The sequence below is a fragment of the Anomaloglossus baeobatrachus genome, chromosome 1 (assembly GCF_048569485.1).
Source record: "Anomaloglossus baeobatrachus isolate aAnoBae1 chromosome 1, aAnoBae1.hap1, whole genome shotgun sequence".
Classification (NCBI taxonomy): Eukaryota; Metazoa; Chordata; class Amphibia; order Anura; family Aromobatidae; genus Anomaloglossus; species Anomaloglossus baeobatrachus.
This window is the reverse complement of record NC_134353.1, coordinates 225,022,591-225,048,899: the sequence shown is the minus strand read 5'-3', so window position 1 is coordinate 225,048,899 and position 26,309 is coordinate 225,022,591. Positions and strand designations below refer to the sequence as shown.

Genomic DNA, 26,309 nt, shown 5'->3' with positions numbered 1-26,309 from the left:
TTGTATGTGCGGAGTATGCAGGTGAGTGAATTCTGTGTATTGAGTATTCAGGTGTGTGAATTGTGTGTATTGAGTATGCAGGTGTGTGAATTGTGTGTGCGGAGTATGCAGGTGTGTGAATTGTGTGTGCAGAGTATGCAGGTGTGTGAATTGTGTGTGCAGAGTATGCAGGTGTGTGAATTGTGTGTGCAGAGTATGCAGGTGTGTGAATTGTGTGTTTTGAGTATGCAGGTGTGTGAATTGTGTGTGCAGAGTATGCAGGTGTGTGAATTGTGTGTGCAGAGTATGCAGGTGTGTGAATTGTGTGTGCAGAGTATGCAGGTGTGTGAATTGTGTGTTTTGAGTATGCAGGTGTGTGAATTGTGTGTGCAGAGTATGCAGGTGTGTGGATTGTGTGTGCAGAGTATGCAGGTGTGTGAATTGTGTGTGCAGAGTATGCAGGTGTGTGGATTGTGTGTGCAGAGTATGCAGGTGTGTGAATTGTGTGTATTGAGTATGCAGGTGTGTGAATTGTGTGTGCGGAGTATGCAGGTGTGTGGATTGTGTGTGCAGAGTATGCAGGTGTGTGAATTGTGTGTATTGAGTATGCAGGTGTGTGAATTGTATGTGCGGAGTATGCAGGTGAGTGAATTCTGTGTATTGAGTATTCAGGTGTGTGAATTGTGTGTATTGAGTATGCAGGTGTGTGAATTGTGTGTGCGGAGTATGCAGGTGTGTGAATTGTGTGTGCAGAGTATGCAGGTGTGTGAATTGTGTGTGCAGAGTATGCAGGTGAGTGAATTCTGTGTATTGAGTATTCAGGTGTGTGAATTGTGTGTATTGAGTATGCAGGTGTGTGAATTGTGTGTGCGGAGTATGCAGGTGTGTGAATTGTGTGTGCAGAGTATGCAGGTGTGTGAATTGTGTGTGCAGAGTATGCAGGTGTGTGAATTGTGTGTGCAGAGTATGCAGGTGTGTGAATTGTGTGTGCAGAGTATGCAGGTGTGTGAATTGTGTGTTTTGAGTATGCAGGTGTGTGAATTGTGTGTGCAGAGTATGCAGGTGTGTGAATTGTGTGTGCAGAGTATGCAGGTGTGTGAATTGTGTGTTTTGAGTATGCAGGTGTGTGAATTGTGTGTGCAGAGTATGCAGGTGTGTGGATTGTGTGTGCAGAGTATGCAGGTGTGTGAATTGTGTGTGCAGAGTATGCAGGTGTGTGGATTGTGTGTGCAGAGTATGCAGGTGTGTGAATTGTGTGTATTGAGTATGCAGGTGTGTGAATTGTGTGTGCGGAGTATGCAGGTGTGTGAATTGTGTGTGCAGAGTATGCAGGTGTGTGAATTGTGTGTGCAGAGTATGCAGGTGTGTGAATTGTGTGTGCAGAGTATGCAGGTGTGTGAATTGTGTGTATTGAGTATGCAGGTGTGTGAATTGTGTGTGCAGAGTATGCAGGTGTGTGGATTGTGTGTGCAGAGTATGCAGGTGTGTGAATTGTGTGTATTGAGTATGCAGGTGTGTGAATTGTGTGCGCGGAGTATGCAGGTGTATGAATTGTGTGTGCGGAGTATGCAGGTGTGTGAATTGTGTGTGCGCAGTATGCAGGTGTGTGAATTGTGTGTGCGCAGTATGCAGGTGTGTGAATTGTGTGTGCGCAGTATGCAGGTGTGTGAATTGTGTGTGCGGGGTATGCAGGTGGGTGAATTGTGTGTGCGCAGTATGCAGGTGGGTGACTTTGGGGTGTAAAACATGCAGGTGCGTAAAATGTGTATTATGTAGGTGTGTAAAATTTCTGTTTGTATTTGCAGAGTGTGTTTTGCAATTGATGTGTAAAAACCGTAGAGATAAAACCGCGGCAAAACGCACAAAAAATGCACCAAAACGTGGTAAAACCGCATGCGTTTTTTGGCTGCGTTTTTCTGCCAGAGGTGCAGTATTCTGCCAGAGGGTGCGTTTTTTGCTGAAAAAACAAATCCACAGTGTGCACACATAGCCTTATAGTATCTAATGTGGGCGTCACACGAGACGAGCTATCGCGCGATGCATCGTCGGGGTCACAGTTTTCGTGACGCACATCTGGCATCGTTCACGTCGTCTCGTGTAACACCTCCGAGCGACGCAGAATCGGTCACAAATCGTGAGTCGTGTACACGTCGCTTATTTTTAAAAAATTGTTTCATTTGTCATGGCGTCGGTTGTTCATCGTACCCGGGGTAGCACACATCACTCCGTGTGACACCCCGGGAACGATGAACACAGCTTACCTGCGTCCCGTGGCACCCGCCGGCTATGCGGAAGGAAGGAGGTGGGCGGGATGTTTACGTCCCGCTCATCTCCGCCCCTCCGCTTCTATTGGCCGGCGGCTGTGTGACGTCGCTGTGACGCCGAACGTCCCTCCCCCTTCAGGAAGAGGATGTTCACCGCCCACAGCGACGTCGCTCAGCAGGTAAGTACGTGTGACGGCGGTTTAACGACTTTGTACGACACGGGCAGCGATTTTCCCGTGACGCACAAACGATCGCACGATAGATCGTACCGTGTCAAGCCCGCATAAGTCTTACATGCATGTTCATCTTATGGTTATAGGTGATTTGGATCTGATAGGTATCATACATTGACCAAAGGCAAGTCTTTACCTTGAGTGGCAAGAAAACTTGGCCCTCCCCAACTGTCTTTATTCAGTATGGTGCAAATCTTAATCACCAAATAATCTGTGAAGCCAATAGTAGGTGCTGGAGAAGTTCTATTGCAGTCTGCTTGTTCCCATTTTGCACTCCGTTTTCTGGCTGTCTCCAATGCTAGTGTGCTCTTGCTGTGTTGTACGGTAGGAGGTAAACTATAACTATTATGAAATAATATTATGAAATAAGCATTTTTATACTTGCAATAGTAAGTACAATACTAATCAGGTGATGCTAGTGAAAGCCCTGAATTACTAATATAATTTAAGTCTTATTTTTCCCATTTTATACTATTTAAGTAAAACAAAAACAATTTCTACTATTTTGTTTGTTTTCAGTTTGTGTCCCCGGAGTCAATGATCTATCCTGATACGGCTTATTTTACATCCCATTGTAGCATCAATAGACGTCTATCGTTATCTCCACATCGGAAAGTCTAAATGAGCATTTTGCTTCTGTCTATGGTGGATTGAATTGCTAGCTTTTATTCTTATCTTTCAGCTGTGGCATTGTTCGGTTCCTTGGCTGGAGTCCTGAGAGACGCCCAAAGTCTCTTGGGGACATGATCAACAGTTTGAGCGAAAACCATAAGAACCGACACAGCAATCTCTAAATCCTTTCATTTCCCATTCTGATAAAGCCAGGCGGAAGCCGAAAGGGGAAAGTGATTCCACTAATGAACAGATATTATGATAAATCTTCCCATTTAACAGTGGGGGTCGGGTCTTTTGTGTCAGCTTTGCTAATATGGGATTGATGGCTTTCAAGTAAGAGACTGTACCACAGAAAATTAAGATTTTTTTTATCAGGTTTTGATTCTAAAACTACTTTGGTCTTTTCATTTGGATGTGACTATCCTTAAAAAAAAATAAATATCATAACCTAGTTTGTATTCTTTATTTTTAATGTAACCTGGAATATTTTATGATTTCATGTTTTCAGCTATGTGGTATTGATTTAGGGCATGGTCATCAGAGACATCTCATTATCATTAGAAGGCAAAGAAATGAATAATTGGCTAAAGTCCCCCATACACCTTAGATTAGTATGGGCCAAAGCCACTGATGGGGGGCCTCTCAACCCTTAAGGCCCCGTCACACACAGCGAGATCGCTAACGAGATCGTTGCTGAGTCACAGTTTCTGTGACACAGTAACGATCCCGTTAGCGATCTCGTTATGTGTGACACCTACCAGCGATCAGGCCCCTGCTGTGAGATCTCTAGTCGTTGCCGAATGGTCAGGACCATATTCTTCAAAGGCGATGTCCTGCTGGGCAGGACGCATCGCTGTGTTTGACACGGTGTGACAGGGTCCCAGTGACTGCTGAGATCGTTATACAGGTCGCTACTGCGACCTGTACCGTTACTGAGTCGTTGGTAAGGTCTGACTGTGTGACATCTCACCAGCGACTTACCAGCGATCCTTATCAGGTAGAATCGTTGTCTGGATCGCTGGTAAGTCGTTGTGTGTGACTGGGCCTTTACGCAAGAGATGATGTCGGGGGAGATAAGAATCTGGCATGTCCGATTTCAGACTGAAGATTCTTTTGTTCTCTACGAGATAAGCTGTCACCAGACGAGTCTCATACAGAAACAGGCAGTGTGCTGAGTATGGAAGAGTTGGAAGAGGTAGCCAAAAAACACACACTGCTCAACTGTCTAAACAAAGGAAAAATCATTGCCATTCCAATACGTCAGTCCCCAGAAAAAGGTTTCTTGTGGGGGTTTTTTTAATGAGCAATTACATCATTTCTTTTCTACATACATTGCATTATTTTAGTTTTATTCATTGTGTTATAGATTACTTTTAAATTGATTAGTCAAGGTAAGACCAAAGTGGCTTCAAGATGTTTCAAAGTTTGTTTGTTTTTTTTTTTAAAAAAGCTCTCTGAGTCTAAAGTACACAGCGTCATCACTAGAAATTGTAATAAGAGGCATGTTAATTGCCCAAAGCAACTTAAGTGAAATATATTGAAAAATGCAGTGGTATGTGTATGTCCAACGGCCATGCTATTGTAAATGAGTCACGCAATGCCATAGATTAAAGGGATTTTCCCACGAACAAAGTTAATTTCAAAGTTGATTTTAATCAATAAATCTTAGAATAATAATAATTTATACAATTGGATGGATTAAAAAAAAAAAAAAAAAAAAAATGTTCCTCTGCTGTGATAATCTTATCTATGTGCCCCAGCTATGTACTGTGTAATGGCTGTGTCTGACTGTACAGGGACATGGTCTGATCATACCACATCTCCTGGGCAGGGGGAAACACAAAAGAGAGTATACGGTACAGCAAGCCTGTTTTTGAAAGCCACAATGCAGGTTAAGACCCTGTCACACACACAGATAAATCTGTGGTAGATCTGTGGTAGATCTGTGGTAGATCTGTGGTAGATCTGTGGTAGATCTGTGGTAGATCTGTGGTAGATCTGTGGTAGATCTGTGGTAGATCTGTGGTTGCAGTGAAATTGTGGACAATCAGTGCCAGGTTTGTGGCTGTGTACAAATGGAACAATATGTCCATGATTTCACTGCAACCACAGATCTGCCAAAGATTTATCTGTGTGTGTGACAGGGCATTTAGTTTATGCTGTGGGCAGTGCCCGCACAGTGGGCATGGGATTTCTATAAATCCACTGTGCTTGTACTGTACAACACAGCGTTTTGGACACTGCTGAAACATGCTGCGTCCAAAACGCTGTGAACCCTGATCATGGGCATGTACCCTTAAAGTGCCACTCCAGCGCTGAAAAAAAACCAAAATACTGGAGTGGTGCATTAATATTTAACCTTCTAAAGAGGATTTCCCATAATGGACACATCAATTCTTCACTTTGTAGGAAGAGTCACTCCAGCAAGATAGACAATGTCTGTTTGCTATGTTCCCCCACTGATCACTATTATGGGTTCCTGAATCTGCACTAGGTGTGGTGATTAAATGGTATGAAAGTCCAGCATAGGTCTTGCAGCTTCACGTCAATCAAGCTATCAAAGGGAAAGCTACCTGACAATCAAGCCAAGCGGGAAAAACCTGGAAATTTTGCCCTTCTCCCTGTATATCTAGCTTGTTCACAACTATGTTTTATGTAAAAAAGCTAAGTTGTATACTAGATAACTAAAATTAATGCACTGCACCACAATTTAAAGTTTTCTGGCTCCTAAAAAACAAGGGTCCATCAACATAATTTCCATTTCTGTTCTTTAACCCCTTCACGACCGCGGGCAGTAAAATTACGTCCTATTTTAACGTGACTTAACGACCAGGGACGTAATTTTACTGCCTAAAGTTCATTTGATTGCCGGGGCCATAGCAACGGCTTTCAAATGATGTACCCTGCTGTTTCTTACAGCAGGGGACCTTTGCTTGACCCCAGGGGGGGTGGCATCGCCACCCCCCATAGGCGATCGATGTGATTGGCTGTTCAAATCTGAACCGCCAACCACATCGTTCGCACTAATTTCGGCAAAAATAATGCCCGAATTAGTGCGATACTGTGAGATCCTGCTATGATCTATTGTAGCAGCTACAGCAGATCATAGCCGGATCTCTAACATGTCGCCCCCAGCCCCTGCAGCACTGATTGGAGCGATCGTGCTATGACGCGCAATCGCTTCAATCAGTGTGCAGTGGGGCGGTCTGATCTGCGGGTGGCCGCCCTCCCCAGGCCTGTGCTGGTCTGGGGACCCTCCCCCAACATGTCTGCAGCGTGGAGTGGCTGGTACTTTTGGTACCACATCACCGCTGCTGCTGCCGCCGCCGCCTCGGATGTCACCGCCGCTCCTGCTCCAATGGTAAGTATTCCGCTCCCTGCGTGCTCCCGTGAAGGCCCCTGCGCGCTCCCGTGAAGGCCCCTGCCCGTGCCCCCCCCGATCTGCCCCCCTACGCCCCGATCTGCCCCCCGGCATCCCGATCTGCTACCCACGCGATCTGCCTGCCTCCTCTGTCATCTCTATTCTGCTTCCAAGGTTCCTTCCTTCTGCCTTTGCTTCTCCGCCCCCTCTGCCCCCCCGCCCCTCTGCCCTCCCCCTCTGCCCCCCCTCCCCATCCCCCTCTGCCCCCCCCCAATCCCAACCCCCTCTGTCCCCCCCCGACGTCCTCTTACCTGCCTTCACGGGTCGTCCGAGGTCTTCACTGGCCCGATCACATCTGCCTCCATCGCTGGGTCCTTCTGCTGATCTGTCCAACGTCCTGCCTGCTGCTGGTGTAAAGCTGTCTATCTCACTGCCTTCTTGTTCCTCTGCAGCTCTTCTGGTCAGTGATCCTCTTGGTACTGTGAGTATAACTTTTTTTTTTTTTCTTGTATCCTGTCCATTTTTACACTTCATCCGTCCGTGTGTCCCGCCAAGCGCTGATCAGAGATGCAGATAACGGATCGGCATCCCTGCTCAATTTTTGGCGTGACTTTTTTCCGTATTCGCGATGCTTTTTGTATCGCGTCAGTCCGTGCGTCCCACCAAGCGCTGATCAGGGATGCAGATAACGGATCGGCATCCCTGCTCAATTTTTGGCGTGACTTTTTTCCGTATTTGCGATGCTTTTTGTATCGCATCCGTCCGTGCGTCCCGCCGAGCGCTGATCAGGGATGCACATAACGGATCGGCATCCCTGCTCAATTTTTGGCGTGACTTTTTTCCGTATTTGCGATGCTTTTTGTATCGCATCCGTCCGTGCGTCCCGCCAAGCGCTGATCAGGGATGCACATAACGGATCGGCATCCCTGCTCAATTTTTGGCGTGACTTTTTTCCGTATTTGCGATGCTTTTTGTATCGCATCCGTCCGTGCGTCCCGCCAAGCGCTGATCAGGGATGCACATAACGGATCGGCATCCCTGCTCAATTTTTTGCCTTACTTTTTTCCGTATTTGCGATGCTTTTTGTATTGCATCCGTCCGTGCGTCCCGCCAAGCGCTGATCAGGGATGCACATAACGGATCGGCATCCCTGCTCAATTTTTGGCGTGACTTTTTTCCGTATTTGCGATGCTTTTGTATCGCATCCGTCCGTGCGTCCCGCCAAGTGCTGATCAGGGATGCACATAACGGATCTCCATCCCTGCTCAATTTTTGGCGTGACCTTTTTTTTTTCCGTATCCCCAACGCTTTTTGTATCTCATCCAACCGTGCGTCCTGCAGCAGTCGATCAGTGCACTGCGTCTGTGCGTTTGAAAAGTCAAATGGCGTTCCTTCTCTTCTGAACCCCACCATGTGCCCAAACAATTACTTTCCACCACATATGAGGTATCTGCGTACTCAGGAAAAATTGCACAATATGTTTTATGGTACATTTTTTCCTGGTACCGTTGTAAAAAAAAAAAGCTACCTGGTTGATACAAAAATTTTGTGGTTAAAAAAAAAATAATAATTTTCACGGTTCAACGTTATCAACTTCTGTGGAGCCCCTGGGGGTACAAGGGGCTCACCAAACATCTAGATAAATTCCTTGAGGGGTCTAGTTCCGAAATGGGGTAATTTGTGGGGGAGCTCCACTGTTTAGGCACCATAGGGGGTCTCCAAACGTGACATGGCGTCCGCTAATGATTCCAACCAATTTTGCTGTCAAATGGCGCTCCTTCTCTTCTGAGCCCCGCTATGCGCCCAAACAATTACTTTCCACCACATATGCGGTATCTGCGTACTCAGGAGAAATTGCACAATACGTTTTATGGTGCATTTTTTCCAGATACCATTGTGAAAAAAAAGCTACCTGGTTCAAGTGACAGTTTTGTGGTGAAAAAAAAAATTGTATTCATGGCTCAACATTATTAACTTCTGTGGAGCCCCTTGGGGCTCGCTAAACATCTAGATAAACTCCTTGAGGGGTCTAATTTCCAAAATGGGGTCACTTGTGGGGGAGCTCCACTGTTTAGGCACCATAGGGGGTCTCCAAAACGTGACATGGCGTCTGCTAATGATGCCAACCAATTTTGCTGTCAAATGGCGCTCCTTCTCTTCTGAGCCCCGCCATGCACCCAAACAATTACTTTCCACCACATATGAGGTATCTGCGTACTCAGGAAAAAATGCACTATAAATTTTATGGTGAATTTTTTGCTGATACCCTTGTGAAAAAAAAGCTACCTAGTTGAAGCAACAGTTTTGTGGTAAAAAATTTTTTTTTTCTTTTCATAGCTCAACGTTATAAACTTCTGTGAAGCCCCCAGGTGTTCAAAGTGCTCACCAAACATGTAGAAACAATATTTGAGGGCTCTAGTTTCCAAAATGGGGTCATTTGTGGGGGAGCTCCATTGTTTAGGCACCTCAGGGGGTCTTCAAACCCGACATGGCGTCCGCTAATGAGTGCAGCTAATTTTGCACTCAAAAATTCAAATGCCGCTCCTTGCCTTCCGAGCACTGCCGTGTCTCCAAACATTTGATTTCCACCACATATGAGGTATCTGCGTACTCAGGAGAAAATGCACAATACATTTTATGGTGCATTTTTTCCTGATACCCTTGTGGAAAAAAAAGCTACCTAGTTGAAGCAACCGTTTTGTGGTAAAAAAAAAATAAATTTCTTTTTACGGCTCAACGTTATAAACCTTTGTGAAGCCCCCAGGTGTTCAAAGTGCTCACTAAACATCTAGAAAAATTATTTGAGGGTTCTAGTTTCCAAAATGGGGTCACTTGTGGGGGAGCTCCATTGTTTAGGCACCTCAGGGGGTCTTCAAACCCGACATGGCGTCCGCTAATGAGTGCAGCTAATTTTGCACTCAAAAATTCAAATCGCGCTCCTTGCCTTCCGAGCACTGCCGTGTGTCCAAACATTTGATTTCCACCACATATGAGGTATCTGCGTACTCAGGAGAAAATGCACAATACATTTTATGGTGCATTTTTTCCTGATACACTTGCGGAAAAAAAAAGCTACCTAGTTGAAGCAACCGTTTTGTGGTAAAAAAAAAATAAATTTCTTTTCACAGCTCAACGTTATAAACTTCTGTGAATCCCCCAGGTGTTCAAAGTGCTCACCAAACATCTAGAAAAATTATTTGAGGGCTCTAGTTTCCAAAATGGGGTTACTTGTGGGGGAGCTCCATTGTTTAGGCACCTCAGGGGGTCTTCAAACCCGACATGGAGTCCGCTAATGAGTGCAGCTAATTTTGCGTTCAAAAATTCAAATGGCGCGCCTTCCCTTCCGAGCTCCGCTGTGCGCCCAAACAATTGATTTTTACCACATATGGGGTATCAGGGTACTCATGAGAAAATGCACAATAAATTGTAGGGTGCACTTTCTCTTTTCTCCCTTGTGAAAATGAAAATGTTATGGCTAAAGTAACATTTTTGTGTTAAAAAGTAAAATTTTCATTTTTTCCTTCCACATTGCTTTGGTTCCTGTGAAGCACCTAAAGGGTTAATAAACTTCTTGGATGTGGTTTTGAGCAGAGTGAGGGGTGCAGTTTTTAGAATGGGGTCACTTTTGGGTATTTTCTGTCACCTCTGCCTCTCAAAGTCACTTCAAATGTGATGTGGTCCCTAAAAAAAATTATTTTCTAAATTTTGTTGGAAAAATGAGAAATCGCTGATGACCTTTGACCCCTTCTAACTTCCTAACGGAAAAAAATTTTGTTTCGAAAATTGCGCTGATGTAAAGTAGACATGTGGTAAATGTTATTTAGTAACTATTATGTGTGACATATTTCTCAGATTTATGGGCATAAATTTTCAAAGTTTGAAAATTGCGAAATTTTCCAAATTTTTGCAAAATTTCCTAAATTTTCACAAATAAACGCAAAAATTATCGGTTTAAATTTACCACTGACATGAAGTACAATATGTCACGAAAAAACAATGTCAGAATCGCCAGGATCCGTTGAAGCGTTCCAGAGTTATAACCTGTCAAAGTGACACTGGTCAGAATTGCAAAAAATGGCCCGGTCATTAGGGTGTTTTAGTGGCCGGGGGTGAAGGGGTTAAGTGCATCAGCCCAGTGCACATAATGTTTTTAAGATTTTCCAGTAATTTTTTTTTTCCTATCTGAAAATGCAATCTAAAGTACTAGCCACTTGGGGTTTTACTTCTACCTTGTGTTTAATTGCATGTGGTCATGTGGAGTCAGTCTTCAGCAGCAGACTCCCAGAGATGGATTACAAGAAGGAGGGCAGGTCTTACGGTACCGTCACACTTTAGCGACGCAGCAGCAATCCCACCAGCGATCTGACCTGGTCAGTTTCGCTGCTGCGTCGCTGCATGGTCGCTGGTGAGCTGTCAAACAGGCAGATCTCACCAGCGACCAGTGACCAGCCCCCAGCCAGCAGCGACGTGCAAGCGACGCTGCGCTTGCACGGAGCCGGCGTCTGGAAGCTGCGGACACTGGTAACTAAGGTAAACATCGGGTATGGTTACCCGATGTTTACCTTAGTTACCAGCGCACACCGCTTAGCTTAGCGTGTGCAGAGAGCAGGAGCCGGCACTGGCAGCGTGAGAGCTGCGGAGGCTGGTAACGAAGGTAAATATCGGGTAACCACCTTGGTTACCCGATGTTTACCTTGGTTACAAGCTTACCGCAGGCTGTCAGATGCCGGCTCCTGCTCCCTGGACATTCAGGATTGTTGCTCTCTCGCTGTCACACACAGCGATGTGTGCTTATCAGGGGGAGAGCAACAATAAAAAAACGAACCAGGGCTGTGTGTAACGAGCAGCGATCTCACAGCAGGGGCCAGATCGCTGCTCAGTGTCACACACAGCGAGATCGCTAATTAGGTCACAAAAAACGTGACTCAACAGCGATCTCAGTAGCGATCTCGCTGTGTGTGAAGTACCCCTTAGTCTGCTCCTGCTCTCCTGTCTGTTAAACTCGTAATTCCATACAGATATCTATATATATAATTGCCTTATTCTGTCTGTCTCCAAAATGACATCATTACAGTGACAACCGTCGCATTGGCCGCTCGCCCCCGCCCCCCGCACACATTGACCGCTGGGCCCCGCACACATTGGGCACCTATACACCTCCCCCCAGGACTACTCCACCTATTAGACACCTCCCCCCCAGGACTACTCCTCATATTATCCTCCTCTCCCCCCAGGACTACTCCTCCTATTATACTCCTCTCCCCCCCCAGGACTACTCCACCTATTAGACACCTCCCCCCAGGACTATTCCACCTATTATCCTCCTCTCCCCCCAGGACTACTCCTCTTATTATCCTCCTCTCCCCCCAGGACTACTCCTCCTATTATCCTCCTCTCCCCCCAGGACTACTACTCCTATTATACTCCTCACCTCCAGGACTACTCCTCCTATTATACTCCTCACCTCCAGCACTCCTCCTCCTATTATACTCCTCTCTCCCCAGGTTTACTCCTCATATTATACTCCTCTCTCCCCAGACCTACTCCTCCTATTATACTCCTCCTATTATAGTCCTCCTTTTATAGTCCTCTCTGAGGGGTGCGCAGCATGGGGGATGGAGCAGGATGGGGGGTGCACAGCATGGGGGGGATGAAGCACGATGGGGGGTGCACAGCATGGGGGGGATGAAGCACGATAGGGGGTGCGCAGCATGGGGGGGATGAAGCATGATGGGGGGTGCGCAGCATGGGGGATGGAGCACAATAGGGGGTGCACAGCATGGCGGGGATGAAGCACGATGGGGGTTGCGCAGCAAGGGGGAATGAAGCACGATGGGGGGTGCGCAGCATGGGGGGGGATGAAGCACGATGGGGGGTGCGCAGCATGGGGGGGATGAAGCATGATGGGGGTGCGCAGCATGGGGGATGGAGCACAATGGGGGGTGTGCAGCATGGGGAATGGGGCACGATGGGGGTGCACACCTCCCCCCAAAACACACACACCGCCACACAGGCACGGCACAACACACCACACACACACTGGGAACCACAAACACCACCCTACACAGACAACGCCGCACACACACAACACCCAACACATAAAACACCACGCATGCGGACCAGATGGCCAGGCCCCTTGGCTGAGAAACAGCCCCACAGCATGATGCTGCCACCACCATGCTTGACTGTAGGGTTGGTATTCTTGGGGTCGTATGCAGTGCCATCCAGTCTCCAAACGTCACGTGTGTGGTTGGCACCAAAGATCTCGATCTTGGTCTCATCACACCAGAGAACCTTGAACCAGTCTGTCTCAGAGTCCTCCAAGTGATCATGAGCAAACTGTAGACGAGCCTTGACATGACGCTTTGAAAGTAAAAGGTACCTTACGGGCTCGTCTGGAACGGAGACCATTGCGGTGGAGTACGTTACTTATGGTATTGACTGAAACCAATGTCCCCACTGCCATGAGATCTTCCCGGAGCTCCTTCCTTGTTATCCTTGGGTTAGCCTTGACTCTTCGGACAAGCCTGGCCTCGGCACGGGTGGAAACTTTCAAAGGCTGTCCAGGCCGTGGAAGGCTAAGAGTAGTTCCATAAGCCTTCCACTTCCGGATGATGGTCCCAACAGTGGAGACAGGTAGGCCCAACTCCTTGGAAAGGGTTTTGTACCCCTCGCCAGCCTTGTGACCCTCCACGATCTTGTCTCTGATGGCCTTGGAATGCTCCTTTGTCTTTCCCATGTTGACCAAGTATGAGTGCTGTTCACAAGTTTGGGGAGGGTCTTAATTAGTCAGAAAAGGCTGGAAAATGAGATAATTAATCCAAACATGTGAAGCTCATTGTTCTTTGTGCCTGAAATACTTCTTAATACTTTAGGGGAACCAAACAGAATTTTTGTGGTTTGAGGGGTTGAATAATAAATGACCCTCTGAATAAACTTTTCACAATTTAAAAAAAAAAATAAAAAAAGAAATAACATTCTTTTTTGCTGCAGTGCATTTCACACTTCCAGGCTGATCTACAGTCCAAATGTCACAATGCCAAGTTAATTCCGAATGTGTAAACCTGCTAAATCTGCAGGGGGTTGAATACTACTTGTAGGCACTGTATATAACAAAAATCATACATTAACTACACAATAAATTCTAGAATACCAGATGCGTTAGAATCGGGCCACCATCTAGTAGTAGATAGGTGTGGCACGCAGCTGATTGGACTGTAAATAAGGCCAGATCCCAACATCAGTGTGTCATGGTCCAAGTATGAACTTTGATGCACGGACTGTCTGTGAGTCTCCTGACCTTTACAGCCTTAGGCTATGTCCGCACGTTGCTTTTTACCTGCTTTTTTTGCTGCTTTTTCAACTGCAGCGTTTAATGCCAAAATGGTTGTGTTCTGCTTTTCAAGCAAAGTCTATGGGAATTTGGGTTTCTTGTCCGCACTATGCAGTTCAAACTGCAGCCTTTTTGTTGCAGAACTTTGGTCAAAAACTCAGCTTTGCAGTGCAAAACCCAAATGGCAAAAACAATTGTTTTTGCCATTTGGGTTTTGCACTGCAAAGCTGAGTTTTTGACCAAAGTTCTGCAACAAAAAGGCTGCAGTTTGAACTGCATAGTGCGGACAAGAAACCCAAATTCCCATAGACTTTGCTTGAAAAGCAGAACACAACCATTTTGGCATTAAACGCTGCAGTTGAAAAAGCAGCAAAAAAGCAGGTAAAAAGCAACATGCGGACATAGCCTTATAAATGCCTAGGACACTGTGAAGTTCAAGTTGGGAGACCTGCATTCGGTCAATGAATTACTGACCATGACACACGAATGTGTGAATCCGGCCTAGGAGAAATGGACTGTCTGCATGTATAGTGTCCAAGCGATAGAACTAATTAGCAGTAACACTCACCATCAAAATCTTCAGCTTTTATTGATGTTTCAGTACCAACCCCTTGCCCATAAGAGGTGGGGAAAAAGTCCACTGGACTATTGCCGTTTAACGAGCCTCATACATGCTTCCTGAAGGCCTACCAGAAATGTGGATGGGACACATGAAACTGCCACAGACCGGTGGATGTCTTTCCTCTTGAAAATATTAGCTGATATTTGTACTGCCATTCTTTTTACTTACGCATTTCTAGTCTTGTGTACCACCACTACCATAGTTAGGCTCTGTTCACATGTCCCCATTCCATTTTAGCAACAGACAAATGGAAGCTGATCCTTTGCATCATATACGCAGATAAAAGCAGAGGAGCCAACTGATGATTATGAGGTCTGTTTGATGTCCATTTTTTTGGAAACGGTAAACAAAATTCTGGCATCAGATGAACCCCATGAAAATCAATGGGGCTTTTCTGCTTCTACTTGTAAGTGATCCAAAGGATGACTTACAGTCTTCTGAAAAAGTTTGGGGACCCCTATTAATGTTAACCTTTTTTCTTTATAACAATTCGTGTTTTTGCAACAGCTATTTCAGTTTCATATATCTAATAACTGATGGACTCAGTAATATTTCTGGATTGAAATGAGGTTTATTGTACTAACAGAAAATGTGCAATCCGCATTTAAAAACAAAATTTGACTGGTGCAAAAGTATGGGCACCCTTGTCAATTTCATGATTTGAACACTCCTAACTACTTTTTACTTGAAACTTGATTTACTGAAGCACTAAATTGGTTTTGTAACCTCATTGAGCTTTGAACTTCATAGGCAGGTGTATCCAATCATGAGAAAAGGTATTTAAGGTGGCCACTTGCAAGTTGTTCTCCTATTTGAATCTCCTATGAAGAGTGGCATCATGGGCTCCTCAAAACAACTCTCAAATGATCTGAAAACAAAGATTATTCAACATAGCTGTTCAGGGGAAGGATACAAAAAGTTGTCTCAGAGATTTAAACTGTCAGTTTCCACTGTGAGGAACATAGTAAGGAAATGGAAGAACACAGGTACAGTTCTTGTTAAGCCCAGAAGTGGCAGGCCAAGAAAAATATCAGAAAGGCAGAGAAGAAGAATGGTGAGAACAGTCAAGGACAATCCACAGACAACCTCCAAAGACCTGCAGCATCATCTTGCTGCAGATGGTGTCACTGTGCATCGGTCAACAATACAGCGCACATTGCACAAGGAGAAGCTGTATGGTAGAGTGATGCGAAAGAAGCCATTTCTGCAAGCACGCCACAAACAGAGTTGCCTAAGGTATGCAAAAGCACATTTGGACAAGCTAGTTACATTTTGGAAGAAGGTCCTGTGGACTGATGAAACAAAGATTGAGTGGTTTGGTCATACAAAAAGGCGTTATGCATGGAGGCAAAAAAACACGGCATTCCAAGAAAAGCACTTGCTACCCACAGTAAAATTTGGTGCAGGTTCCATCATGCTTTGGGGCTGTGTGGCCAATGCCGGCACCGGGAATCTTGTTAAAGTTGAGGGTCGCATGGGTTCAACTCAGTATCAGCAGATTCTTGACAATAATGTGCAAGAATCAGTGACGAAGTTGAAGTTACGCAGGGGATGGATATTTCAGCAAGACAATTATCCAAAACACGTCTCCAAATCTACTCAGGCATTCATGCAGAGGAACAATAACAATGTTCTGGAATGGCCATCCCAGTCCCAGACCCAGACCTGAATATCATTGAAAATCTGTAGTGTGCTGAAGCGTGCTGTCCATGCTCGGCGACCATCAAACTGGAATTGTTTTGTAAACAGGAATGGTCAAATATACCTTCATCCAGGATCCAGGAACTCATTAAAAGCTACAGGAAGCGACTAGAGGCTGTTATTTTTGCAAAAGGAGGATCTACAAAATATTAATGTCACTTTTATGTTGAGGTGCCCATACTTTGCACCCATCAAATTTTGATTAAATGCGGATTGCACATTTTCTGTTAGTACAATAAACCTCATGTCAATCCAGAAATATTACTCATTCCATCAGTTATTAGATATATGAAACTGAAATAGCTGTTGCAAAAACCCAAATTGTTATAAAGAAAAAAGGTTAACATTAATAGGGGTGCCCAAACTTTTTCATATGTATTCCATTCATCTGTTCAATAAATACAATAGACAAACTGAATATCCAAAAATTAACATTAATATTAAAAATAAGCCTTTCATTATGATTTATAACAAAATTTATGGTCAGCACTACTATGTATTTGATGAAGGTGAAAGGTAAAACCAGTCAGATTTAACCTGCTGTCTCGTGTTTCTTACTGATATATGGTCATGCAATGTATTCATCCTGTAAGTGAAACAAAACAATTTGGGCTATTTACTTTTATCTGGTCTCTTGCCATTCAAGAGTACCTTGTGTCAACATAAGGGGTGTACATAGAGTAATTGAGTTCTTGTAGCAAGAAAGCAAAATTGAGACACTGATCTATTTTATTGTAAACCCTTAGGGCTATGTGCGCACGTTGCGTAAATACATGCAGTTACGCTGCACTTTGTAGCGCAGCGTAACTGCATGCGTCCTGCGTCCCCTGCACAGTCTATGGAGATTGTGCAGGGGCCGTGCGCACGTGGCGTCTTAGAGCGCAGCGCTTCGGCTGCTGCCCGAAGCGCTGCGTTCAAGAAGTGACATGTCACTTCTTCCGTGCGCTTTGCCGGCAGCTCCTGCTCTGTCCATGGCAGGAGCTGCAGGCAGAGCGCATGGAATCGGCTTTTTTTTTTTTCTCTACGGACATTTTCTGCAGCGATTTGAAGCGCACGTGTGCTCTTCAGATCGCTGCAGAAATTTCTGCAGGGCTAGTACGCAACGTGCGCACATAGCCTAACACTACCCCGAGAGGTTCCATGTAATACTGTATAGAGGCATGGAGGCCATCACAGCTTAGTCCCATTTTCATGGTCTACTTTGACCATGAATTGAAACCTCTATTGAAAGATTTATTTCTCAAACATTTGATAAAAGGATCGTAGACTCCTGAGAACTTTCTTCCCACTAGTAAGTCTAGGTTCACATTTCCGTCAATTTGTATCAGTCACAATCCACGGCTCTGGTAAACAACGGAATCCGTTTGGCGGATTCCGTTGTTCCCATATACTTGTATGAGAGGCGGATTGTGACTGATGATGCTGCGTTGCATCCTTCGCCCAACTGATCAGTCGTGGAACGACTGACCGTCGGGCGGCAGGAACGCAGCCTGTAATATTTTTTGAGAAGCACAATCCGTATGTTTTCACTGCGCATGCTCATCGGCGGCCGAACGATCAGCTGATCCCCGGTTCCGCCTTCTGTGAGCGATCAGCTGATCACCCGGCGGCCTGCTGCTGAGAGCGATCAGCTGATCACCCGGCGGCCGGCTGCTGAGAGCGATCAGCTGATCACCCGGCGGCCGGCTGCTGAGAGCGATCAGCTGATCTGCCGGCGGCCGGCTACTGTGAGCGATTGGCTGATCAGCCTGCAGCCGGCTAATGAGAGCGATCAGCTGATCGCTCTCTCTCTCTCACGTTTTACAACGGAGTCTGACAATGAATTGTTATTCTTGTCATCCCTTGTACAACGCATCAGTCACAAGCGTCAAGCAACGCATGTGACTGATGAAAAACAACCGAAATGTGAACCTAGCCTAATATGTAGTTTTCGGCATTAATTGTAACCTAGAAATGTGAGGTTTAGCAATTCAGCTTCTAATTACTACAGTAAGGAGTCTCTGCAGCGTGGAGAAATACAGAGTGAAGAAATTATATAAACTACATCAATAGGCAATCGGTACACATTTACGTAATCTAGGAAAAGTAATTTTATATATAATAAATATATAATATAATATAATATATATTTATATAATATAAATATATATACACAGCTATGGCAAAAATTAAGAGACCACTGCAAAAGGAGTGGCATAAGGTCACAAAGCAGTGTGAAAGACTGTTGGAAAGCATGCCAAGACACATGAAGGCTGTGATTAAAAATCATGCTTATTCCACAAAATATTGATTTCTGAACTTTTCCTGAGTTGAAACATTAGTATTGTTGTTTCTGAATGAACTTGTTTTCTTTGCATTATTTGAGGTCTGAAAGCAACGCATTTTTTTGACCATTTCTCATTTTCAGAAAATAAATATAAAATGTATTGCTTGGAAATTCGGAGACGTTGTCAGTAGTTTATAGAATAAAAGAACAATTTACATTTTACTCAAAAATATACCTAAAAAGAGAAAAATCTGAAAAACTGAAAATGTTGCAGTGGTCTCTTAATTTTTGCCAGAGCTGAATATAAATTCTATATAATATGACCGACATGTAAATCACTGCTGAACATTCAGACATAAAGTAAGCACGGAACTAGATAAAATAAAGAATGAAAAGCTGACAGGACAGAGAGGATCCAAGATTACACGTCTAGTAGGAAGACAGCAAAGTTATGGGTTACCTGCAAATAATATATGCCCTTTGGCTGTGTGTATAACATAAGGAAGCTGTAGTCTAGGTTTTGTTTTGTTCTCCACCTAGGAAAGGAAAAGAAATGTCATTTTAACTCTTTCTACAACCTCCCTAACTTGACTAATTTACTATAATAATAATAATAATAATAATAATAATATTATAATAATAATAATAATAATAATACTACATCTAAAAATAGGGAAATGTGTTCTGTGGATAAAACAAAGAACTACAAAAGTAAAAATACTATAAAGAAAAAGTAATCCAGAAGACTATACGCAATGACCTTAGTGACCTAGAACAATAATAATGGAATCGAATATAAAGAAATCTTAGTCTGTGTATAATGAGAAGTCCTGAAATGTGATCATATACTTTATATTTCAAATATTTGAAATTATTTGATCCCTTCCCGCTCCAGACAATTTTTGTTTTTGCACTTTCAAATTTTTCCTCCCTTCCTCTATACATTTTAATACAACTGTACTGCAGTTGTATCAGGACCAGAGGAGAAGATGTTGATGGTGTATATATTTTCCCTAGATTCCGGTCTCAGACAATGTTAACAAATTAATCGATTGATCAACCTCTCGCTCCATTACTCTTCCTCTTCTCCGCTCTACAAATGCTTTCATTGGCTTCGAATTCTCCAACAAATCTAGTTCAAATTACTAATATTGACCTACAAAGCCATCCATAATCTGTCTCCTCCATAGATCTCCAAGGTAAACTCCCAATATATAGACCTCCCTCTCTCCTCCACCTTTGTATTTTCCTCAAGCAATTGCCTTCCAGACTTCTCTCAACTCTCACCCTATCCTCTGGAATTCTGTGGCCCAACATGTCCCCTTGTCTCTAATATTCAAAACCTTCAGACAGAACTTGAAAATCCATCTCTTCAAGAAAGCTTACAGCCTGCAATGAGCCTGATGCCACCTCACCACCACCAAAGCTGCTACCCCCTCCCCCCCAAACCTTCTGTCTCCTTCCCCATTACACTTTGTAACAGTCTGTTAGTCTGTTCAATGTAATTTTATATTTGTATGTACACCCCTTTTTACATGTTCAACACCATGGAATCGATGGCAAGGTACATGTAGGAAATTTAGTAACACAGAAATGTGTATTTTTCCTGGTCCATGATCCTTTACAGACAGTAGTAACTATGTCTAATCAGCTGCAATGCTCAGGTATGGTATAAAATGAAAGCCCACAAGCTGAGATCTCTCTGTGCTTCTAGAACACTGCGGTGAGTAAAGCAATTGTTTAGTTGGGAGCTATGCACTAGGCCGAGCTCTGGTGAGTCAAGACTTTGACTTTGTATCCTATATATTTTGTTTTGCTGTTGTAAGTAACCAATAAAATGGGTTGAAGCGAGTTGAATCAAAAACTGCCTGGTGTGAGCTGTGCCTTGGAGCGTCTGAAAAGCCCTTCTAGCCCAGGAGACATCGATCCCGTGAATCAATTGCCTAATCCTGTCACAGTATATAAAGAAAATGACATTCCAGTATGAAACCCAGCCACAGGATAAATAAGATGGCCGCATGGATTCCTTGATAACCTATGCAACTATGACAGCCAATTGGTAGCATGCTATTGCGTTGTGAGAGCTGATAGCAGTTGGTGGATGTACATATGCACTGGCAATCGCATCAAATACCGCCGATAGTTCTAGACAGCGGCATTTAAATGGTAAATTACAGTGATTGAAGAACACAAAGTTCACAGCTCCTGAGCCCACTCCATACATGGTGACCCAAGTAGGACATTCTATTACCTCCTGCTCCAGGAAGGGGTTGATAACATTTCTTAGAGGCCAGTGAACAAGATCATTCTTGTTTATATCCCAAGGGCTGGAAAAATTATTCTGACAGGTGAGAATACAATCTAGGCAATCCTATAGTGGTTGATGTTTTCATTATACAGTCATATGAAAACGTTTGGGCACCCCTATTAATGGTAACCTTTTTTCTGTATAACAATTTGGGTTTTTGCAACAGCTTTTTCAGTTTCATATATCTAATAAATTTCTGGATTGAAATGAGGTTTATTGTACTAACAGAAAATGTGCAATCTGCATTTAAACTAAATTTGACAGGTGCATAAGTATGGGCACCCTTATCAATTTCTTGATTTGAACAATCCTAACTACTTTTTACTGACTTACTAAAGCATTAAATTGGTTTTGTAACCTCATTGAGATTTGAACTTCATAGACAGCTGTATCCAATCATGAGAAAAGGTATTTAAGGTGGCCACTTGCAAGTTGAAGAGTGGCATCATGGGCTCCTCAAAACAACTCTCAAATGATCTGAAAACAAAGATTATTCAACATAGTTGTTCAGGGGAAGGATACAAAAAGTTGTCTCAGAGATTTAAACTGTCAGTTTCCACTGTGAGGAACACAGTAAGGAAATGGAAGAACACAGGTACAGTTCTTGTTAAGCCCAGAAGTGGCAGGCCAAGAAAAATATCAGAAAGGCAGAGAAGAAGAATGGTGAGAACAGTCAAGGACAATCCACAAACCACCTCCAAAGACCTGCAGCATCATCTTGCTGCAGATGGTGTCACTGTGCATCGGACAACAATACAGCGCACTTTGCATAATTGTATGGGAGAGTGATGCAAAAGAAGCAGTTTCTGCAAGCACGCCACAAACAGAGTCACCTGAGGTATGCAAAAGCACATTTGGACAAGCCAGTTACATTTTGGAAGAAGGTTCTGTGGACTGATGAAACAAAGATTGAGTTGTTTGGTCATACAAAGAGGTGTTATGCATGGAGGCAAAAAAACACGGCATTTCAAGAAAAGCAATTGCTACCCACAGTAAAATTTGGTGGAGGTTCCATCATGCTTTGGGGCTGAGTGGTCAATGCCAGCACCGGGAAACTTTTTCATATGACTGTACAGTTATCAAATAGGATTTTCTGATCTTCAAACAGGAATGTGTCATCAGAAACTGACCTATTGTTTAAATCAGGATTTTATTTAAATTTATTTATTTAAATTCATTCTAATTCTAGGTTTAGTTGATTAATTTTACATATCATTATCTATAATATTTTTTATTAAATCTATATTAAATAAAAAAATGAAATCTTGTGGTTTTAACAGTAGCCACTAAGACTAATACTAGGCTGATACTCCCTGTTCTATACAGGAGAGTTTTCTTCAGTCTCATTGTCATGAGTATAAAAAAGGGTTCCTTCCATCCATTCAATTAAGCATAAGAAACGTTCAAGGCATTGAAGATTCAGATAAGACTTGATTTTTATTTTCCATTCTAATTTTAAAAGAAAATATATAAATCTTTTGGCAATGTTGGCCTTTATTAGGCATGACATGACTAAAAGAAAAAAATAGGCGAATAAAAAAAACGAACCATCCTGAAAGGTTTAGTAACCAACATTCCACTACCTTGCTAATGGCTAACTTAGTTTATATGTCCCCTCCTGAGAAGCCATCATTGTTATCAACCCTTTTGGCCTGGTGATTGACTGATCTGGTCATGTGACGTCAACGGTAAATCACAGGCTGGGATGGATGACCCATTTTTGTTGCTGGCTTGACTGACTATGTGATCAGGCAGGTAGTGAAGCAATGACTATTCATAATCTATAAATACCGGTTATTTTTCCTGCAAGTTATTCGGAGACCAGTGATTGGCTGGTGACATGTGACACAGCCAATCATGGAGAAAGACACACACATTTTATTAGATTGATGATACTGGATGGAATGATTGGCACAAGTGCACACATTAAAAAAATGTAAATGAGGGGTCCTCATTGCACCCTCGGTGTGGCCTGAGGTTCAGTGCATTGTTCAAATAACATCCTTTGCACTTTCCCCAAATTCTCAGCCCCGAAAGAATTGACACTACAGAAACAGAGTACACCGGGTCAATGCGGCTGTGCCCTCATAGCGCTCTCCTGTCTGTAACAACCGCTCACTGCAAACAGGATCAGACAGTAGGTTGATGTCAACGGAAGAGTGGGATAAAATAACGTACACATCCACACCTTCTGTGGGCACTCAGTGCCTGTCAGTGCAGGGGCACTATTATCCCCTAAGTTGTAAAATAGGGCAATGTGATAGCATCTGGCACTTTGTCAGCTTCACAATGTTGTGAAGTCACAGCTCCATTAAATATAATAGGGAAATTGAGTCATCTTTATTTCTCACAAATTTACCAAATATAAATCAGTGAAATGCACAATCGGGTAAAAAGTTACCTGCCCTTCAACTAAGTGCCTGAACTTCACCTTTAACGGAATATTATACATTTTCTATGCAATCATACTTTGTATGGAGCAGTACACAGCTGCTTGTAAAGGGTTAATCTGCAGGAGAAGCAATCGACTGCCTGGAATGGTCTCTCACAATATGTACATCAGGGTGCGCAAAAGTGTTAGGACCAACAAGGACGAAACATTGCTGAAATTCTTCTTCAACTGCATGGATTGAATAAAAGTGAAGTCTTTACTTGAATCTCTTGATTCTTTGGACTTTTGGATTTCTAGCACTCTCCTTATCATCAGACAGGAGGATGAAAGATATTCTAGATAACACATAGTCACCATTCACAATAGGCGATTGTCACTGCTCACCTCCTCACTGCTCGATTATGTTTGTCCAGATAAGAGCAGGCCATAAAATATCTTTAGCAAGTAAATAGCCAGTCTACTGTGGCTGCTAAAAAGAACAGAACAATACCAAGCTATGTAGTATAGTGTAGTATCATAGTATCATAGTTTTTAAGGTTGAAGGGAAACTCTAAAGCTGGGTTTACACACTGCAACATCGCAAAGGACATCGCTGTAACGTCATCGGTTTGGTGACGCAATAGCGACCTCCCTAAGTCTCTGCTAAGTCTCTGGTGAGCGTTCAAACAGGCAAACCTGGCCAACAACGCAACAGCGATCCGGACCTGCAGAGCGACCTAGCTGGTTGTTGGGGACGTTTATAAGCAGCCTTTTGAAAGGGAAGTTGCTAACAAAGTCGCTGCAAAGTCTTCACACACTGAAACTTCATGCTGCACAGCGGGAAACAAAGGACCTAGGAATGGTCCTGAACGATTTGTAAGGATTACAACTTCACAGCAGGGGCCGGGGTCGCTGATAGGTTTCACACACTGCAACATCGCAAACAACATCGCTATTGCGTCACAAAACCGGTGACGTTACAGCGATGTCGTTTGAGATGTTGCAGTGTGTAAACCCAGCTTAAGTCCATCTAGTTCAACCCGTAGCCTAACATGTTGATCCAGAGGAAGGCAAAAAAACCCCCAATGTGGCAAACAAGTTCCATGTCTATGGAAGATGTCTATGTCTAGTCTATGGAAGATGTTCATAAGTTTCAAGCTGACCTGGGTAAACTCAGTGTTTGGGCATCCACATGGCTGAGGAAGTTCAATGTGAAGATATGTAATGTTGGACCTTACTAATATGCAGTCATCATCGGGAATAAATCTAGGAGAATCACTTATAAAGGAGGATCTGGGAGTAGTTATACGTAATATCAGCAGCTTCTGAGATCATCAGCATATGGTCATGCATTAAAAGACTTATGAACAAGTGGGACAGGGACGTAATGCTAACATTTTACAAATCTTTATTGTGAGCCCATCTGGAGTAAGCAGTTTACTTCTGGGTTTCAGTTCATAGAAATTATTCCCTGAATTTAGAAGAGGTACAAAGAAAAGCTGCATTTCTCAAAAGGGTCCTGGAGGATCTTCAAAACGAGGAAAGATTAAAAGAATTACATTTATTTAGTTTGAAGAAGAGACATTAACGGCCAGCCATGATTAACTTGTACAAGTACAAGTACATAAATGGCCCATACAAAAATATGGCTAAAAGCTGTTTCATTTAAAACTTTCCTCATACGACAAGGGCGTAATTCCCCCAACTGAAGAATGAAGAAGACATGCCTTGTTTCCCAATAAAACTATTAAAAAGAACCTGACAGTGGATATGTGCTGCTTGTATCAGGCACTGGTCGTATGATTCCAGCCAGGTATGTTTCACTGTGACACACTGCAAGTGATTTTCACAGTCAACCCAGGAGGACCAAGCTGCACAAGTGACTAGTCGAAAGGACCAGTCCCCGGCAGCTCTCCCTTTCCTTTTCAATTAGTCTACCAGGTGGCTTGATCTGCAGTGTTACAAAATCAAACATACTGTACATTTCTGAAATCATACAACCAGTGCCTTATGCACGTTGCCCACAGTCCATTAAATCTGGGGAATAGTTAAGGACTGGTAATAGCTGGATTGTTGATGATTAAAAAAAAAAAAAAGCGTGGATGTTTTTTTTTTCTAAGAAGAAAATAACAAATGCTTATGTAAATGTGCACAGTTCTATTCAGAATGTATTATCTAGTAGATTGACAATTTCCATCCCTCAGTTAAATTTGATGGATATTTGTCTTTATCAACCATGGTAACTGTGAGGAGCTGGCCACAGACTAAAGATTATTAGACCAATGGACGTAGAGTGGAGCCCACTGCTCTAAGGGTACCGTCACACTTTAGCAATGCACCAGCGATCGCACCAGCGATATTACCTGGTCAGGATCGCTGGTGCGTCGCTACATGGTCGCTGGTATGCTGTCGATCAGGCAGATCTCACCAGCGACCAGTGAGCAGCCCCCAGCTAGCAGCGACGCGTGGTAGCGACACTGCACTTGGTAACTAAGGTAAATATCAGGTAACCAAGGGCTTGGTTACCCGATATTTACGTTTGTTACCAGCGCACACCGCTTAGCGCTGGCTCCCTGCACTCCTAGCCACAGTACAGATCGGGTTAATAAGCAAACATTTGCTTATTTACCTGATGTGTAACTCCGGCTACGTGTGCAGGGAGCCGGCACTGGCAGCGTGAGAGCGGCGGACGCTGGTAACGAAGGTAAATATCGGGTAACCAAGGAAAGGGCTTCCCTTGGTTACACGATATTTACGTTGGTTAAAGTTTACTGCAGGCTGCCAGACGCCGGCTCCCTGCACATTCAGATTGTTGCTCTCTCGCTGTCACACACAGCGATGTGTGCTTCACAGCGGGAGAGCAACAACTAAAAAATGAACCAGAGCTGTGTGTAACGAGCAGCGATCTCACAGCAGGGGCCAGATCGCTGCTCAGTGTCACACACAGCGAGATCGCTAATGAAGTCACTGCTGTGTCACAAAAACCGTGACCCAGCAGCGATCTTGATAGCGATCTCGCTATGTGTGAAGCACCCCTAAGAGATTATTTACAGCATGGTGCGCTGGTTACATCAATCTTATTGTTGTTTTGTTAGAGATTGCTTGCTCATCAGTTTAAAGTACACAATTTAAAGGCGAAAGGGGTTGTAAATTTGTGTAACCTAGTTGACCTCCATTTTCTTGCATCTGGTGGGGGTGGTTGTACGTCTATTGTTCCCCTCTGCAGAGGGCCTCCCTGATACACAATCCTGCAGAG

General features: G+C 43.7%; 1 protein-coding gene across 1 annotated transcript in view; it reads right to left on the bottom strand.

Annotated features, from left to right (window-relative positions):
* Positions 1-26,309, bottom strand: part of MGAT4D (MGAT4 family member D) — a 271,656-nt gene that overhangs the window by 101,506 nt on the left and 143,841 nt on the right. The window contains exon 7 of the mRNA XM_075348407.1: positions 18,835-18,910. Within this exon, the coding sequence (XP_075204522.1) occupies positions 18,835-18,910 (76 nt within the window). The remainder of the gene's footprint in view (positions 1-18,834; positions 18,911-26,309) is intronic.